This window comes from Nipponia nippon, unplaced genomic scaffold (genome assembly GCF_047370975.1).
Source record: "Nipponia nippon isolate SJK-2023a ecotype South Korea unplaced genomic scaffold, ASM4737097v1 scaffold_28, whole genome shotgun sequence".
NCBI classification, from domain to species: Eukaryota; Metazoa; Chordata; class Aves; order Pelecaniformes; family Threskiornithidae; genus Nipponia; species Nipponia nippon.
In genome coordinates this window covers 6,887,540-6,905,455 of record NW_028262345.1, presented here as the reverse complement: position 1 = coordinate 6,905,455, position 17,916 = coordinate 6,887,540, and the positions used below count along the sequence as shown (strand labels likewise).

The 17,916-nt window shown below is 64.5% G+C and overlaps 2 protein-coding genes across 8 annotated transcripts in view; both read right to left on the bottom strand.

The window, feature by feature from the left end:
- The window catches only part of FXYD6 (FXYD domain containing ion transport regulator 6), a 23,124-nt gene extending 5,208 nt beyond the window's left edge, over positions 1–17,916 (bottom strand). Inside the window, exons 1-8 of one of the 7 annotated variants that reach the window (XR_015706108.1) lie at positions 10,694–11,343; positions 10,531–10,593; positions 10,254–10,292; positions 10,052–10,126; positions 9,892–9,928; positions 9,574–9,623; positions 9,411–9,453; positions 139–295 (exon numbers count right to left, since the gene is read on the bottom strand). Coding sequence is in view for 6 of the 7 variants with exons in the window: in XM_087763568.1 (XP_087619694.1) it covers positions 9,425–9,453; positions 9,574–9,623; positions 9,892–9,928; positions 10,052–10,126; positions 10,254–10,292; positions 10,531–10,588 (288 nt within the window). In the remaining variant the exon portion in view is untranslated. The other 6 variants (XM_087763568.1, XM_087763564.1, XM_087763567.1 and 3 more) reach the window with 6 other exon arrangements.
- On the bottom strand, positions 3,070–6,845 carry FXYD2 (FXYD domain containing ion transport regulator 2). Its single transcript, XM_087763569.1, has 6 exons — positions 5,698–6,845; positions 4,793–4,831; positions 4,576–4,650; positions 3,638–3,674; positions 3,457–3,487; positions 3,070–3,271 (listed from the first exon to the last, which is right to left on the bottom strand). The coding sequence occupies exons 1-5, from the start codon at positions 5,789–5,791 to the stop codon at positions 3,463–3,465; spliced, it is 270 nt and encodes an 89-aa protein (XP_087619695.1). The 5' UTR covers positions 5,792–6,845; the 3' UTR covers positions 3,070–3,271; positions 3,457–3,462.

Here is a 17,916-nt window from a genome sequence, read left to right as displayed (position 1 = left end):
AGTGTTAAAAAACGTTGAGATTTTCACAAAATACTTTTTAAAAGTACAATAGCGTCATTAATTTAAAAATGTAAGAGCAGTATTTAATCCTTTCAGCTCTGTAAAGAATAAGGAAAAAGAGAAGGTAAATATTCTTACAGACAGTAGCTGAGCTTTAAGGTTCACGTGGTTTAAAGTCCTCATTTTCTTTGCAAATGCGTTGTTCTTGTTCGGAGGTTCTACTAACGTTATTTATTCATTGTTTCCGTTCTCGTAGGCTGCCCACGAAGAGCTTCTTGTTGGGGATTTCGTACACCTGTGTCAATAAAAAGAAAGCAAACCAAAGTTTTATTTTTAAACAAAATTCCCCTTGTTGTCGCACATGGTCTGCGCTGCATTGCTTCCGTGAGACCCCGAAAAGGAATATCCCGCTCCGGCCGTCTCAGCCACCTCGCTCAGGGCAGCCAGGTCCGAGGTGCTCAGTCGGTCTCCTGCACCTCTTGCAGACCGCAACCGACTTTGTACCTGTTTTAACCGGTAGCACAATTAGCTGTTACAGTCCCATTCGTATCGTGGACACTAACAAACCGAGGGGAGGAAGGGTTTATATGCAGGTTGCACGAATAAGAAGTCTAGAAACAGCGTTAACGTATGCTAACAGAAGGGACTCGTCGAGCCTATAATCCGCCAGGACCCGTGAGAGTCCGGGAATGACGTGAACAGGTTGGTGAGGCCGAGGAACAAGGGAGGCCCTAGGAAGCTGGTGGAGTCTAAGGGGCTCTGCAGCGTCGCTGGGGTCTGGTGGAGCCTGAAGCATCAGCCCCCCCCCCCCGCTGGAGGCTGGGCGCCCCAGTCGCCTCTCACAGCCTCTCCTAGTGCATTGCTACCGAGTCTAAAGGACGGCTATGATTATTGCATAGCATTTACATAATTGTATACATTACGTAATTATAGAATACAATATATATGACATATAAAGGCTATATAATAAATCCAAACTTATATAAACAGATCACATGACACGCTTCTAATATCGTGTGGTCTAACGGATGCTCTGCACTCTGTCAGATGCTGTTGAGGCCCAACATCGTACCCTGCCGCAGACCGTGAGTCTCTGGGGGGCCCGCGCGAGTGCACGGCAGAGGAGAGGCCCCGTGCGACTCCGCCGGACCCTGCCAGCCTTGAGGCGGGTGGCAGACGCTGCTGGGGGCCGGAGAGCCTGCGGCGGCCGGCAGAGTCGGACAGGCCCTGGGCTCCCTTACACGCCACGACCCCAGAGCCTGGTGGCCGTTAAATGCAATAGCCTCAAGTGAGGACAAGCTGGCCCGGCTGACCCTCGCCCAGGGCATTTGGGGGCCACCTGACATTACTTGACATGACACACGGGTCACATGGGGTAGAGTGAACACCTCAAACAAGTCACATCGGGGTCAGACGAGGACGTGGGGGCTATATGAGGTTGAGTGAACCCCTCAAAGAAGTCACTGTGGGGTCATCTGAGGTTAATTGGGGTCAACTGAGGACACGGGGGTCAACCGAGGTCGCCGGAAGGCCTGAAAGTGGAGACCGTGGGGTCAACTGAGGACACGGGGTCATCTGAGGTTAATTGGGGTCAACCGAGGACACGGGGGTCAACTGAGGTCACCGGAAGGCCTGAAAGTGGTGACAATGGGGTCATCTGAGGACACGGGGGTCAACTGAGGTTAATTGGGGTCAACCGAGGACACGGAGGGGTCAACCGAGGTCGCTGGAAGGCCTGAAAGTGGAGACCGTGGGGTCAACTGAGGACACGGGGTCATCTGAGGTTAATTGGGGTCAACCGAGGACACGGGGGTCAACCGAGGTCAAGTGAACCCCTGAAAGTGGTGACCGTGGGGTCACCTGAGGACACGGGGTCATCTGAGGTTAATTGGGGTCAACCGAGGACACAGGGGTCAACCGAGGTCGCCAGAACCCCTGAAAGTGGTGACCGTGGGGTCAACTGAGGACACGGGTCATCTGAGGTTAATTGGGGTCAACCGAGGACACGGGGGTGAAAGGAGGAGAAGAGGGATTAACTGCTTCGAACTGGGCTCCAAGGAGGGGCCCCGGGGCGTTTAATGGCACCCCGCGTGGCGTCACAGGCACCGCCTGGGTCCCACAGGGCCCTGGGGGGCCGCCCGCAGTTTGAAGCGCTTTCGCTCTGCGCCGCGTTCGTGCCCACCCATGGAAGGTGTCAGCGCGGCTGGGCAGTGCCCGCAGGGCCGAGCTGGCTGTTAGTGGGCAGTAGCATCTACCCCTTCAGCTTGCCCACGCTGTTAAAAGGTGCTTTTCTTCCGCCGCCGAAGGACTCGGGTTGCCGTTCGAGCTGTGCAAACGTGCAACGAGTCTTTATTAGTGGGTCACTGTCAAGTCAAACTTACTTATATTTCAAAATAATCCCCTTACCGTGTTAAATAAGCACCTCAGATTAGACAAATTGCATGGGTTTTTGCCTAATAACCTTGCCCCATCTAGTCCTATTTTACTGTCAACGTCTGACCTCAGTTGAGGCCCAAAGGGACCAGGCGAGCCGGTTTCTCCTCCCCAGCAGCACCAGGATGGTGGGGCTCCAGCCAAAGAGGGGAAACCCCCGAGCTGGGCAAGAGCCCCCAGAGACCATCCCCACTCCCGCGGGAGCGCGGGGTGCCAGCGGGGAACCGCAAGCTGTCCCTCGCCCAACACCTCCCCGGCCAGGCATCCCCGCGACCCGCCGAAGGGGGAGGCGAGCTCCCCGTGGCCCCTGCCCCGCCGCTCCCACGTCCCTGCGTGTTCAGGGCGGCTCGGGGCAGGGGACGGGGCCGAGGGTGCCGGGGTGGGCAGCCGGGGACCAGCAGAGCCGCCAGCGGGGTTGCCCGGCCGGTCGCTAGATGTCCGTGTCGGGCCGGCTCCCAGCGGTCGCTGTCGCCGGGCTTTGCTGCAGGAACGGAGACGCCCGCTGCTCCTGCCACGGGTGTGCGGAGGAGCCAGCGGAAAGCTCTCCTGGCTCTGTGTTGGAAGATGTCCGCAGGGCAGAAAAGTCATTGGTGGCCGGCCAGGAGAGTGGGCAGTTTGAATGCCTCGGGCGCAAAGTTTAACCTCTCTCAGCTTGAACTTTATTAGCCAAGAAACTCTTGCTGGATCTAACAGAGGGGAAAACATGAGGGCAATTTGCATGCTGGCCTCGCCGGGGGGGAGCAGGGTAATGAATCCACTGGTGCGGGGCAAGGGGTGGCCCTTGGCAAGGACTTCTCTGCTTTGGATGAAGCTCCGCTTCCACGGCAGCGTGGCAGCTCTGAAACCGGACAAAGTGGGAGGGTTACACGGCCACAGAGGTCAGCGTGTCCTAGCTCCTCTCCTCCCGAGACAAACCCCGCATAGGTACTCCCCTGAAGCACGGGTGCCTCGAAGCATCGCTGCCCGGCCCAGGCAGACCCGGGGAGCCTGGCTGCCGGCTGGGCGCATCCTCCCGCAACCTACCTGAGGCTACAGGTCTTCCTCGTTCCCTTGTCTGTGGAGCGAAAAGCAAGGGGAGACGTGTTAACGCTGGGCAGCGTGGCTGGGACGGGAGGGAGTACGAGCCGAGAACCCAGCCCTTTCGGCTGGCAGGACTAGGACGGGGAGGAGAGACGAGGCTGCCTTAAAACCATGCAATACCCACCTCCTCTTCTTCTTCCCTCCGCAGTGGAACCGCTGGCCTGGGGGCAAGAGGAGCAACTGAGGCCTCTTGCAGCTGGAGCCGTCCCCCCCGCCCCCTCTCAGCCGCCCCTCTCCGCTCCGACGAAGCAGTCCTGCTCCGCGAGCCTTGTCCCCTCAGCAGGGACCACCGGGTTTGGCTCCTGCGGGAAGCCCCGAGCACCCCTGCCTCTGCGCTGGGGCCGGCCTCCTGCACGGCTCCCACCGGCATGGGGAGACCCCGACCCCACGTGCTGCCTCCCCGTGCCCGGCTCAGCTGCGCTGCCTGGCCAGCCCCCCTGCACCACCCCGGCCCCCAAAGCTGCGGCCCCCGGCGCCGCGCAGCAAAGCGGCAGCCACGAGACCCCGCTCGGCTGCTTGTCTTTCTCCCCAGGCTGCACCCGCGGCTGCAAACGCCGGTGGTTTTCTTATCTTTCTCCCTAAAACAGCTGTGCAATGTCGCTGCGTGCAGCTGCGATGCTGCGGCCGGCCCCGCAGAGCGAGGACGGCAGCGCCTGTACGCGTGGACGGGTTCACAGGGTGCCCTGCACGCTTGGCACCGTCTCTCTGGAAGCTGCCGGGGTCTGAGGGCTCTGGGAAAGCTGGCGTCTCACTCTGGAAATGTCAGAGTTTTCTCTGCTATTTTTAATTAGTGACCTTCCCTCTGAAGCCTTGACGCTGGCAGGGAAACGCTAAATATTTATGTGGTCGCCTTCCCGACTCCCTTTCTGCTGGGAGCTCGCCTAGACGGAAATTTCCCAGGCGGCCCCGGCTGCGGGCGATGCCCAGCCCTCGCGTGGCCGGGCAGGGTCGGCGGCCCCCACCCCGGCAGCCGGCTGGGGCGAGGAGGGAGGTGAGCCGAGCAGGGGCCGCGCCCAGGGGAACAGAGCCGAGGGGGGTGTCCAGCCCACCCGAGCCACTTACTGAGGATGATGAGGAGCCCGATGACAAAGGCTACGACGGCGAAGATCAGCCCCCCGTTGCGGATGGTCTCATAGTCTGGGGAGGAGGAGAGCGGAGCGGGCGTCAGCTCGGCCGAGGTGCGGGGCCGAGCCTGCAGCGAGAGCCCACGGGCAGGTGTGGGAGCGGGCTGCCCGTCCCGCTGCCCGCAGCCCCCGGGCTGCTCGGGGCACGCACTCACCGTAGCTGAACCTGTCCAGGCCCTGCTCGGGCGCTTGCTCTGGAAAAGAGGAGAAACCCAAGTGAGAGCCAGGGCCTGGGCTCGCAGTGGGCGCCCGGACGGGGAGGCGAGGTGGGAAAGATCAGGAATGAGGACTGCAAGCAAGAGTGCTCTGATTTCCTTAAGATGCTCTGATTTCCTTAAGATGCTCTGATTTCCTTAAGATGCAGCCGAGCCAGTGAAGAATTCCCAAATTCCTGGTTTGCACCTGAGGAAGTTTAAAGTTCACGGTGCATTTGCAGGATGCATTCGGAGGACGAGGGGAACGCCCTCGAGCTGCAGGTGAAGCTGCAGACAGGGGCCCGGCTCGACTGTTTGCAGCAGCCGGTTGCTATTTGCCAAGGCCGCAGCGCTGGCCGAGCAGCCTTGGCGGTGCCCTCGGGAAGCGCCGCTGCCCACAAGGCTCAGCGGGGCAGCGACGGCTCTGCTCCGGCGGCACAGAGCACTGACCAACCCCTCCAGCTGGCCCCTGGCACCGGGGTGCGTCCCGGCAGCCTCCCTCCGCACCGGCGGACTCATCCGTCTGATGGCTGTGTCACCGCCCGAGCCACCTTACCTGACTGCACGTCGCTCTGCCAGGAGCCGTTTGGAAGGAGAAATCCCCCTGAGAAGCCGAACGCCAGCCGGCAGCGATGCACCAGCGGGCTGCAGAGCTCTGGGGACGCACCCCCACATCTCCCCCGAATCCTCCGCGAGAGCTTCTCCCACGCAGGCTCCCGCCTGGCCCGAGGGCCCAGCCCTGCGCCTCCTGCGGCGATGCCCCCGTGCAGGCGCCCGCCCCCCCGGGGAAGCCCCTCTCGGCTGGGCCGAGCAGGGCGCTGGCCGCGGCCGCCTGCCGCCCGCCCCGCTCCCCGCAGCGCCCTTACCGTCACCCATCGTGTCGGCGTGTCGTCCGGCGGGCGTCTCGCTCTGGGAGCGGGCGCCCACGGGAAAGTGCATTAATTGGGAGACAAAGCTCATTAAACATTAACGGCCTCGGTGTAATGTTTATCGCAGTCACGAGGGGAGGCGCAGGGCTCCCACCCGCCTTTGGGAAGGAGGCCCGGGAGGGGAGGGCAGGGTGCGCACCCACCGTGCCAGCTGGCAGGGAGGGCTGGGCACCCCCGAGCCGCGGGCGTCCCTGTCCCAGCCGGGAGGGGCTGGCACGCCCTCCCTCGCTTTCCAAACGTCAGGCCAACTGGGCTTCACCTCCCGCTGCGGAGGCGAGCCCGAGGCGGGGGGCAGAGGGACGGGCTCGGGTACAGGCTGCGGCTGCCTTTCGCTAGAGAGAAGCGGGCACCGTGCCTCGTCCCCGCAGCCTGGCGCCACAAGTCCCCGCAACGGCCAGGTCGGTTCCTCCCAGCCCAGCATCGAGCCGTCCTGGGGGGCCCTGCAGCAACCCGGGCTGGCGATGTCCGTGGCGCACCCCGGGCCGGCGGCGGGTACCAGGATACGGCACCCCTTGGGGCTGTGCCAGCCCTGGCCGGCGAGGCCAGCTGCCGGGCGGGCTGCTCAATCCAGTTCGCTCTGATCTCGCAATCAGCGAGCGGGAGTCACGCGCCCAAGCCCATTAGCTGCGGCGGCCGGGGGAGCCGGCCCAAAGCAGCGCTCCCCCTGCCACGCCCGGGGCTCAGCCCCGGCTGAGGAGCGCGGGCGCCTGGAGCCCGTGGCACCTCAGCTCCGGCGCCGCGGGGTGAAGCCGAGCCCTGGGAGGGTGGTGCGCGGGGCCGTCCTGCTGCCATGGAGCCGAGGCGGTGCTCAGCATCCCCCTGGATCGGCGCGCCAGTGGCCGCAACACAAAACCTCCCAAAAGGCCGAGGGACAAGGGGGCTCTGTGCCCGCGTCCCCCGGGGCTGCGCAGCCGGGCTCGCTGCTCACGCGCTCCCTTCACACGGTCTCTGGCTATTGTTGAAACTGCTGCCGGCTGCAGAAAAGAGCACGGCAGGGAGGGGGCTAGCACAAAGCCCGTCTGTGCCGGCCGGGGGGCATGCTGCCACTGCCCCCCTGCGCCCCAGCCTGGCTGCCGGCGCAGAGGAACAGCGTGGGAAGCTGCCCGCCGGCTCGCCCAGCCAGCCTCCCCGGCAGAGCTGGAGCCCTCGGCCCCTGTCCCGCTCCCCGCAGCCTTTCCCCCGAGCCCTGGGAACGCCACGGCCCTTGAGACGACACAGCCAGGCACCGATAGAAAGGATATTTTATTCCTTTCCTCCCTTAGGTCACAGTACAGAACACACCAGTCCTTTACCACAGCAGCACACTCGCCTATTTAAAAGGAAACACAATAGCTCAGTTTATTTTACAACAGTCAGGATTTTGCCATTTCTACACGCCACAGGGATTTCTTTGTTTCGTGTTAACACCGACGGCACACTACAGACACCACGGGCACCGCGACGCGGGACACGGACACAGCTGACGCTGGGGCTGGGCTGCGCGGGGCCTGCTCTGCCCGAGGCTGCGGAGCAGCGCGGAGGCAGGAGGCGAGCGGAGCTCTCCGCAATGGCCACAGGGAGGGGAAGGGACGGGGTACCGGAGACACGGTCCCTCTGCCTCGCGCAGGTGGGACAGAGCGTGCTTCCCAACGCCACCAAGGGATGCAAAGCGCGCAGGGCCACAGCTCACGCGGGAGGCAGGACCACCGCGGTGGGTAGGCATAGCAGAAACCCCTCACAAAACCATCCTGCAGGACAAGAACCTCTTCCCGGCAAGCGGACGGCAGTCTGACGTGTTTCACTGCAGCCCTGGGGATCCACCCTGCCTTGGCAAGCACCCACGACCAAGCCGGCAGTCCCCAACCCCAGCCGAGGCCACGGTTTTGCATGCCCATGGGCTTGGGGAAGGGGCCAGACTCCCCGCTTTGCCTCCGACCCACGAGTGGACACAAGGTGACACTCGGGAGCCGGCGCGTCGCCGCTGTGGAAAGCCCCCGAGCATCGCTCACTGCTGCTCCGCGGGGAGAAGGGGCAGTTGGCACCGGGAGGCCGATGACACGCAACCGCCGGACCACGGCACAGGGAGCAACAAGGCAGCAGGAAGGGCAGGGAGCACCAGGAGGAAACACCGCCGCCCCTTCCCCGCCGGAGACAAGCAAGGACAGGATCTTTGTTTCAGTCCGCGTTTCTCTTTAGCCCTCAGAGACTGTTTAACCTGCCCGCCTCCGTCTCGCGGGCAGGCAGAGCGTTGGCGAGGAGCTGCTTTGTGCGGGTTAGCAGGGTCACTGCTGCGCAGCCGTCCTCTTTCACAGTGTCACCGTGCTGGGGGATTTCACGGGCTTCTCTGCCACCACAGCATTTCCTCACGTTTACAACGGCATCCCACACAGACGGCTTGGTTTCAGCCAAGGACACAAATGGGGAGCACCGAGCCGGCGAGGAGGGGGAGCTCCCTTCAGCCTTAAATCCAGCACCCAGGTGCCACCAGCTAGGGCACCCCGCCTGACTCGCCCCCACCGCGGCTGCCTTTGGGCTGGGGGTGCGCGGATTATTGCTGAAACGGCACCGCGCGGTCCAGAGTCACGCTGGGCAGGCCCCCGAAACGCCACGGGACTGGTCCCCGAGCCCTGCCCAAAGGCAGCCGGGGTGAAGCACGAGCCTCCGGCTGCGGGCGCGGGGAAGGGGGGGATGCAGGGCTCCGCCAGGGCTGCAGCGGGCCCCGTGCACCGCAGCCCGCGCCGGCCTGCCCCGCGGCTCCCCTTCCCGGGCTTGGGGGGCAGCGCCTGCCAGTCGTACGCAGCCGGAATCACAACCACAGCACGAGAAAGGTAAAGAGAAAGTCACTATTACAACATCAGCAACAACTAGCCCTAGAGGTAATGATCACCTCACATCAACGTTACACGCCACTGGAGGCAGAGAGGACGGTGAGCGGAGTTTAGTCGGGTTAGTAAACAGAACCGGTGCTGGAGTACAGAGGGTAACACAGACAGGGCAGCTTCGCATCTCCTTAGAGGGACCCATTGCTGCGGTTTCAGTTTCCTCGCAGGCCACTGGCATCTGCGGTCCGAGCATCTGTCCTGGGGCCTCCGGGTCTGCGCGGGAAGGAGAGCAGCGAGTCAGGCCGGGAGCGGTGCCGCTGCCTTTCCCTGCGCGGCTCGTCCACCCGCAGCACAAACGTGCTCCCGCTGGCACGGGCTCCAGGCTTCGCCCCTCTCCCAGAGCGGGCCACAGCCCAGGAGCTCGGGGGAGCTCCGCAGGCGAGGAGCGAGATGCCCCGGGGGACTCGCGCTCCGCTCTCTAGAGGCCCTAAAAATAAAACCACTTTGGGGCGGAGGAGCGCAAGGAAAGGAAACGCAACGCAAGGGAAAATCCGGAGAGACGCTTCCTTTTTCTGCTGGGCTGCCTGGGGCTTGCCGAGCACGGGACACCCGGGACCTTGCCAGCACTGCACGTTTCCCTGTCGCAGCCCCTACCAGTGCTCGCTCCTGCACCGTGCTGGGGACGTGGAGCTGCCCAGTCCCAGCAGACTGGTCTACTCGGAGCCCCGCAGTCGCCCCCCTACACAGCCCCGGCTGCCTCCCCGTTCCTTCCCAGCACCGAGGCCGTGACAGCCCTGGTGCCACCACCCACGCTGGCCGGGGCCGGGCCGCGGCAGCCCTGGGACTCACCACACGGCTCTCGTTCAGTTCTCTGCTTTCTGTGCTCCCGTTGCTGCAAAGGGAAGAGCAGAGCGGTTTGCAGCGCCCGCCCAGAGCTGCGGGCTCCGCAGGCAGGCGAGCGCAACGCAGAAACGGTGGGAGAGCACGCGTGGCGCGGGACAGGCGACCTTACCGTTTGAGGTGATCAGGTTCTCAGCCTGAGCCTCCTCGTCCCCTGGAGCTCTGCAAGAAGAGGTGCACCGTGAGAGCGGCTGGGACCTGCACCCCGTCCCAGGGGGTGGGATGCCCGACAGCGCAGGGGCACGCCGAGGAAGGTGCCCTGGGAGCGGGCACAGGAGCTCTGCAGCAGAGCATCCCTCTGCTTTGGGCACCAGGCGCCCAAAAGGGATGCTCAGAGAGCGCAGCCACGCCGCCAGCTGCGGGAGGGAGCCCGGGAAGGGCTGAGCACGGGGCAGAGAGGCTCTGCAAGGGAGATGCTGCCCTCACTCACCTGGGCTTCTGGTTGAAACTGCACCTGCACCTCCTGCCTGCAAGGGGAGAGAAACACCGTGAGCGTGGCCAAAGCGGGAACGGGCCACGGCCTTTCCCGCCAGCCACCCCCCGTGAGACCGGCGCCCGCACGCCCAGCACCCGCCTGGTCCCCAACTTACTGAGTATGAGGAGAATGCCGACGGTGAACAGGACCACGGCAAACACCAGCCCCCCGATCCTCAGGCTCTGGTAATCTGGGGGAGAAGACACAGGGGCTCGTTCCTGCCGGGCTCAGGGAAGGGGGCAGCCTCTTTTGCTCCCCATCGCACAGGCGCACACGTCCCTGCCAGCACACCCATCCCCGTGCACGGCGAGGCTCACCATAGTTAAAGGGGTCTTCCTCCTTCTCCTGGGTGGCCACTGGAAATAAGCAGACAAGGGGTGCGAGGTGAGCAAGCCTTCTGGCCCAGCCCCTGCAAGCCCCCCCCGCCCCGCCGCTGGGGCAGGGACCCCGCTGGGGCTGCGGGCTCCCAGGGCTGCTGCCCCCCGCCTCGCTCCAGCCCCCCCCTGGATCGGAGGGGCGGCTGTCCTCCGGGGCCCCACAGCCTTTTCCCACGCCCCGGCCACCTCCTGCACACGGGAAGCACTTGGCGCCTACCGTCTGCCACAGCCGCCGGCACCAGCAGGGAGCACAGGAAGATCAGCACTGCCTCCATGGCCGCTGCGAGAGAGGGGAGAAGCGGGCTCAGCACCCGGGCGGCTGATGGAGGGCACCGCGACGGCGCTGGCTCTGGGAAACACCTGGGGCTCGGCCACGATACCTGGTGCCGTAGCTGCGCCCAGCCCGACGGAGACATGGCGGCTCGCCGGCGCAAAGGAGGGGAAGGGTTTGAGCAGACAGACGGACAGGCTTTTTGTGGGGTTCTGTGGTATATTTTCAACCACCTCTGCAGCGCTGGCTCTGCTCCTGGCATGGATCTGGGTGCAGTCTCAAGGCTGCACTGCAGGCAATGGGGCCAGCACAAGGGCTGTGATCTCTCCGTCAAGGTCAGTGCTGCGCCCTTCACCCAGAGCGTGCTTTAATTTGTCCCAATTAGCATAGCAATTACAGCACATTCCTACAACGAGGCCAGTGGCCCTGGTGGGACAGGAGCTGGCGGCCGCACCTGCCCCTCCCAGCTCCCCACGCCCACCTGCAGCAGCAAGGAGAGACCCCAAATACCCCGCGGTCCCCCCTCGCAGCTGAGCCTGTCCCTGCCCCCTCACAAGCACCGACACGCTGCCCTGTGCGGGGCACAGACCCTTCTCCAGGGCTGCCAGCCTGGGGGTAACCCCGCCAGCTCGGGCAGGGGCTGCACACCTCCACGCCCCGAGCTGCTGCTGCACCCGTCTGGGATGGGCACCCCTGTTGCTGGGACCAGCCAACACCAGGCACCGCTGCTCTGCAAAGGGAGGGCCCTGCCAGCGCACGCGGTACCTATTAACCGGCCCCGAGCAGAGCGGGGCCGGCACGAGCATCCCTTCTCCTCCTCCCGAGGGGACAGGCAGGGGTCGGGGGAGCAGCTGCCCTTCGTCCTGCCAGCTGGCACAGGGCGCTGCGCACCCAGCCGCCCCTTCCTGGTGGGTGGCTGCGCGCGGGGGACGCCTCTTGCCAGGAGCAGGGGGCTTGGCAGATGCCTCTCCTTCGCGGGAGCGAGCCGGGGGCTCGGGAGCGCAGAGGCAGGTTGGGCACTGCCTCCCCAGCCGCCCGCAGCTCGCTCGCCCGCCCGCCCGCAGGGCTCCGCTTGTTTGTGTTCTGCTGCTGCCAGGCAGCCGCCAAGCGCCCCGAGGACAGGGCTCGGTGGCCATACATGGTGTGGGAGCACGAAGAGGGCTCGCTGCTGGCGCAGAAGGGGGGTTATCGGGCGCCCTGCACGGCGCTGATAGCACCGAGCGCTCGAGCGCTACAGAGCCGCTGCAGCTGCTGTGCTGGATTAGTGCTGATAAGAAAGGGGCCCTCGACAGCAGGAATTCAGCTAGCTGATGGATGCAGATCCCCAGCGTGGAAAAACCTCCATCCCAGCCGCCAGCGACAGGGGGGGGCAGCTGAGCTGCCCCAGGCCGGCTCCTCGCGGCACCAGGGTCCCCCATATCCTGCTGCGGCCCCTCATCCCAGCTTCTGCTGTGAAGGTGCCCAGAAACGGCACACGCGGAGCGGGCTCAGCAGTGCCCACCGGCCTGCCAGAGCTGGCCCCCGCGGCGCTTCGCCCCACGGCTGCTCCCCTCGCGCCTGCAGAGGAAGCAGCCTCCAGCCCCGCGCTCGGCCCCATGAACGCGGGGAGCACGTTTCCAGAACCCGATTTATTCATCGTAACAAGTTGCGTCCCATGGTAATTCACGTCCTTCCCTCCCCTTCCATGCCTTGTCGTTTTGAAGCGAACGTGTTTTATCTGAACACCGGAGGGTTTAATTTCCCTTGCCTGCAGCTGCCGCTGCCATTGTGTAGCGCGGGGCTGTGCTGCCACGCCGCGCTGGAGCGTGCCGCTGCCTCCCCGCGCCCAGCCAAGCCCCCTCGTTTGAGGAGGCACGTAATTCTGGATAATTACCAGGTCTCAGAAACGCACACAAAGAACCCAACAGCTGGTGATACAGTAAATTCTAGTCGCACATTTTCCTCTGCCCTTTATCTCACGTCCTTTATCTATTTACTGCTGAGGCTGCCAGCGCAAAACCCAGTGCCGTTACCCGCTACAAGGGTGCTGTGTGTGCATACGGAGAGGCAGTACCGCCCGCGCTGTTGCTAGATGGACGGCACGAACGGGCTGTTATAGCATACTAACCATGCCTTTATTTTTTGAACAAATCATTCATCAGATTTTTACTGTTCATTTTGCCGTTATTGGACTGCTATCGTAGCAGCGGCTCGGCGACATCCCCTGGAGCGCAGGCTCGGGAATTTTGCATCGTTCGCAGCCGTCGCTGCGCTGCGCCCCGCCGCCCCAGCCAAGGCGCGTGGCAGCCCTCTCCCAGCGGCCGAGCTTTCCTGCCTGCAGCCCCGCGCTCGCTGCCCCCCGCACCCGGCAGCCCCGGCATCCACCCTCACGCCTTTTCTGTTTCGGGGCGCCCCCGCTGACGCCTGGAATGGCGCTTTACAGCCCTGCCTGCAAGGCTAAAGCGGGTCCGACACGCAGGCCAACGTTCCCAGAGCGGCTGCGGAAAGACAGGAGCCACGTTGCTGGCTGCCCGGGTGCGTTGCCAGCCCTAACAGAAGTGAACACCCCCCAGCTCCGGCACCCGCCGCCGGCTTCGCTCCCCGCTCTCCCGCCGCCGCCCGAGGAAGCCGGCCAGCGCTGGGGCCCTGCTCAGCCACAGCCCTTGGTTCCAGTCCTCCGCTCGGCTTTTGGCTCCTTGCATTTAGTGCAGCAGAGTTCACTTTTTTGCCAAGCCAAGCACTCAGCAGACATATGTTCTTTGTTTTTCTAACTCAGTTCCCAAAATTCACACACTTCCGCACACTGAAACTTCTCTCCGCACGAGTTAGCCGTGAGGACTGGCGGTGTCCTCGCTAGAAAAACAAACACAGCATTCTGGAGTGCAAATGAGCCCAGCTCTCCTCCAAGGAAGCATATGCTTTGCGAAGTGCCACAGGTTTTTTGGGTTGTTTCAAGCTGGCCCACCCACCTTTTCGTGAAGCTGAAATAAAGTGAGAAGAGCAAACATTGCACAGGCTTTGCCGTTTTCCCTGCTTGCACCTTCAGACCGCAGCGTTCAAGGCACGAAGGCGCCGTTCCCTGCCCTCCGTTCACGCGGAATCCAGCTGCGCCTCCGCACAAAGGCAGGGGAAAACCAGCAGCTGCCCGATGAGCGACGGAGCCCCGCGGGCACAGCCCGCTCCTCGCCCGCCCGGCGCGGCTGGGCAGAAATCTCCCTGGTTTTTCCCCAGCAGCGGCACGAAGTTCGCGGTGCCCAAACCGAGCAGCCACGCACCCCTGCAAACCACGGGGAACGGGGAGCACGGCGCACTTTGCACACGGCTTTAATCAAAACATGTTTTTTTCCTGTTGAAACTGCAAGATCTGCCTTAACGCGGAGAGCGGCAGAGCAGCAGAGGAAGCGGGGCAGGGGACCCAGGCTCCCCTTCCCTCGCACCTCCACCCAATCTGCAGTTTTAAGAGGGAAACCCAAACATTTACCCCCCATCCCCATCCGCACGGCTGCGCGACAGCAGGTGCCGGGAGGAGGATATCAGGCATTCGGCCACGACGCAGACCAGGGAAGTACGTGGAGTTCTCTGTTTGGGTTTGGGGGCTTGCCTGTGCTTTCGCGGAGCCCCTCTCTGCCAGGACGGGGATGAGACCAGGCTGCGGGATTAACCCTGCGCCACTGAGGCAGCCAGGGCCGGACCTGCGCCGTGGTGAGGGTTTGCAGGCGGTGCCCACGCAGCCGCCCTCGCCCCTGCACGCTGGCAGGGCCCTCAGCCCGGGGATGCCCTCCCTGCCCCGGGAAAGCACCGCCCTGGAGCATCTCGGCCCCGGCACTGGGGCCAGAGGAGCCAGCGCAGCCGCGGCTGCCCCCTCGGCGCAGCCTGGCCCCTATGGCCACCAGCCGGGGCTGGCAGCCCCCGGATCGGCACCTCAGGGCAGGCGGCACCCGGCTGGGGCTCGCTCCCATCCTGCCCAGCGCAGCCGGCAGAGACGCCGTGCCGGGCTGCTCCCGCGCAGGGGCTGCGGCTCGCCAGCGTGGGCCTGAGTCAGGGCTGGGCAGCGGCGCCAGGGCCACGCTCGCCGCTCCCTCCCCACGCTGTGCCCGGGCTTCGGGCAGCCGGAGCTGGGAGCCACCCGTGCCCACGCGGGCGCAGCTCACAGGCACCAGAGCCGGCTGGATGATTCACTGCCCTGCTGCCGCCCTGCCAAGCTCGTAGCCAACATGCTTCGCTCCATGCAAGGCACGGTCACGGCTCTCCCTCAGCCTCCTGCTTCTGGGTAATCCCTCCCTGCGATTCTGCGTGTCACTGGGTTAGCGTGTGGGCATGCACGGGGCGCGTGTGAGAGAGAGGAACGGGGGGAAATCTGGGCAGACAGCCCCAGTCCCTCCTGCCCACTGAGGAGCTCTCCACTGCATGGCAAATCACGCCAGAACAAGGCAGGTAAATTTGTAGCGGCGTTGAACCTCAAAGTCCCGTTTTACTTTTCGTTGGCTTTGCATAGATCAGCCCTGCCAAATCTCAGCCATCACAGCATAACGTTGGGCAGCCTCCTCCTTCCGTCAGGAGTCCTCGGGGCATCTCCTGACGATCAGACCTAGTTAAAATCTCCAGTTTCTGTGCAGAGCCCCCAAGACCGCGACAGCAGCGCTCAGTTGCCCGGAGCTTTTAAGAGCGTGCACGTGTGAATGGATGTTTCCAGCTACGCATAGATGTGCTCTTCTGCCATTTCACGTCAGCATCAATCTGGCTACTAATGTGCCTGTTGTTGTGCCTCCTGTTCCTGAACGAGAGAGAAGGAGAGATTTCCAGCCCTCGCCGTTCTGGCACGGACGGCACTTCCCAGTTTTGGTGCCAATTCAAAGGCTGACGGCATAGGAGATCAGGTTTGGGGTATCTCCCCAAAGCAGAGGGTATTCAAAGGAAACCCTCTCCAGGAGCCCCAGGAACCCAAACTTCAGCCCTGCTTCTGCTGAACGAGACTCACACACGGACCCCCCGGACCAGCCCTGACCGGGTCGATGCCTGCCAGAAGACGCGATCGCAGGGAATCGCTGACCACGGCTAAGCGAGGCTCTGAGCGCACCCTCTGCTGCATCCCTCGCCTGTACCCCAGCATTAAACCTGCCTCCTGCAGGGCTTCTTCCAGCCTCGGGCCCCAAAACATCAAGGAGCCTTCGCCAAAGCTGCCTGGCCACATCTGGCTCACGCGCAGTCCCCGGCCCACCCCGACGATCCGCGTTTCCCCAGACGAGAAGCAGCAGGCGTGAAACAGCGAGGCTAGCCCTTCATTTGAGGCAAACCTCCAGCACAATGGTTGCCGAGCTATGGGCCGCCCGGCAGCGCTGGCTCTGGGAGGGCAGGCAGAGAACCCAGCCCTCGGCTCCGGGGAAGCAGTAACCGCCGCCACCTCCTCCTGTCAGGACTCTGCTGCTCCTGTTCTCTCCTCGTTTGCTTAACAGATAACCGGGTGCTGTGAGCTAGAGAGCGCACCTGCTGGAACCGTCCTGTCCCCCGCCACAGCCGGCGCTCCCCAGCCCTCGCCGCATGCCGGCCGGACCGCGGGCTCTGCGCGCGGAGCGGGGCGCGGCCGGGCACCGGCACGAGGGGAGCCGAACAGGTCAGCCAACGCAGAGGTTGCCGGGCGGGTCCTGGTGGCGAGCGAAATCCAGGTCACCGGAAAACGCTGAAATAGCGGGGTGAGAGAAGCTGTTTTGAGCTCCCTGCGTCCTGGGGTGCCACAATACTGCCACGTTCAGCAGAGCATCAAAGAGCGGACGTTTTCTCCTTTCTCTCCTTTGCTGTTACCACCAGCCACGACCGCCGCCGAGCACAAGGCAAGCAGAAACCCCCACCGCGCACGGCCACCGCCCCTGCCAGCACCGCCGCGGCTACACGCCGCGAGGAGGGACGGCTGGGCGGCACAGCCCCTCGGCAGGACGCCTCCGCGCTGCCCGGTGCGAGCGGTGCCTTCTCCGCGCTCGGGCAGCGTGACGAGGCGACAGCCGCGGAGCTCGGTCTCTTTACGCTTTGGAAACGCACAAAGAGCCCGAAAGACAACCTCAGGGGAACAGCCAGGCGCAAAGCTGCCGGTTTGCTGTGCTGGGGAATCGTCCTCAACACCAAAGCCGAAACTCCCGGCAAAGCCGTGACTCTCCGCGACGCGTTAGCCGAACAGCTGAGTTTCAAGGAGGCAGCTAAAATTCCAAGGCGAGCGTGAGAGGCGAGGAAGGCGCCCCGCGCCTGGCAGGCGCGGGGTATTCCCGGCAGGCCCAGGAGCGCGCTCTGACAGGCGGCCTGGCTCTGCAGCGACGGCGCTTCGGGCTGGCGGCTTCCCGGCACGCGCTCCCCATCGCTCCGCCTCGGAGCCACGCTCCTGCTGCGCGCGGGCAGGGAATCTCTGGGCTCGTCTTCCTTTCAAACGGGAGCGAAACCACCCAGGGGGACTAAAAATCCCAAGGGGAGCCAACAGCACCTCGGAGCGTCGCCGGCTTGCCAAAACAGGTGCAGGAGACTGCTTCGAGTCCTAATCCACAGGTGCCTTTTCCCGAGAAGCTGCTCTTTCGTGCTGCAAAGCTCGTTCACGTCTACGCGAACCACCTGTGACTCGCCCTCCCGCAGAAACCCTCCTGCAAGATCTGAGTTCCACCACACGGACTCCGGTATCTGCTTCTTCGGGAAGCGTTCGCCGCACCCCCCGAGAGACACGCTCTTCCCTTCCCCTCGTCCGCCTGCCCGGGAGGAAGCGCTTGGCTGTTTACGCATCGCTACGGTGTTACCGAAATATTGAACAACAGAAGGCGGAACGCTGCCAAACGCTGGGAGAGGAGGGTTCCCTCCCCCGGCCCCAGGGCGGCCGGGGAGCAGCGCGGGAGGCCGGGCGCGCCCGAGGCCGGCCCGCGGGGGTCTCGGGTGGGGACGGCTGGGGCACCCTTCCCGCACGGGGGGGCCGGTAGCCAGGCAACGGCGGGATGAGGAGCCCACGGTACCCGGCGTTGCCATGGCAGCCGCCAGGGCCGGGGATGCGGGCGGCCCGCGGCGCGGGGCGATGCCCCGGGGCCCCGCTCCGGCCCGGGGCGATGCCCCGGTACCCGGACCCCCGAGCCGAGCGCCCCCGAGCCGCCCGGGGCCGGGCTCGCCGCGGCAGCACAGCGGCGGCCGGGCGGCCCGCACCGCTCCGCTCCGCCCCGCCCCGCCCCGCCGCCCCCTCCCCGCCGGCCCCGTCGAACCGGACCCACCTGAGCTCGCCGGGCCGCTGCTGCGGGCGGTGCCGGGCGGTGCCGGGCCGGAGCGGAGCGGAGCGGAGCGGGCAGCGTGAGCGCGGAGCGCGGCTGCCGCACAAAGCGGCCGGGCGGGGCGGGG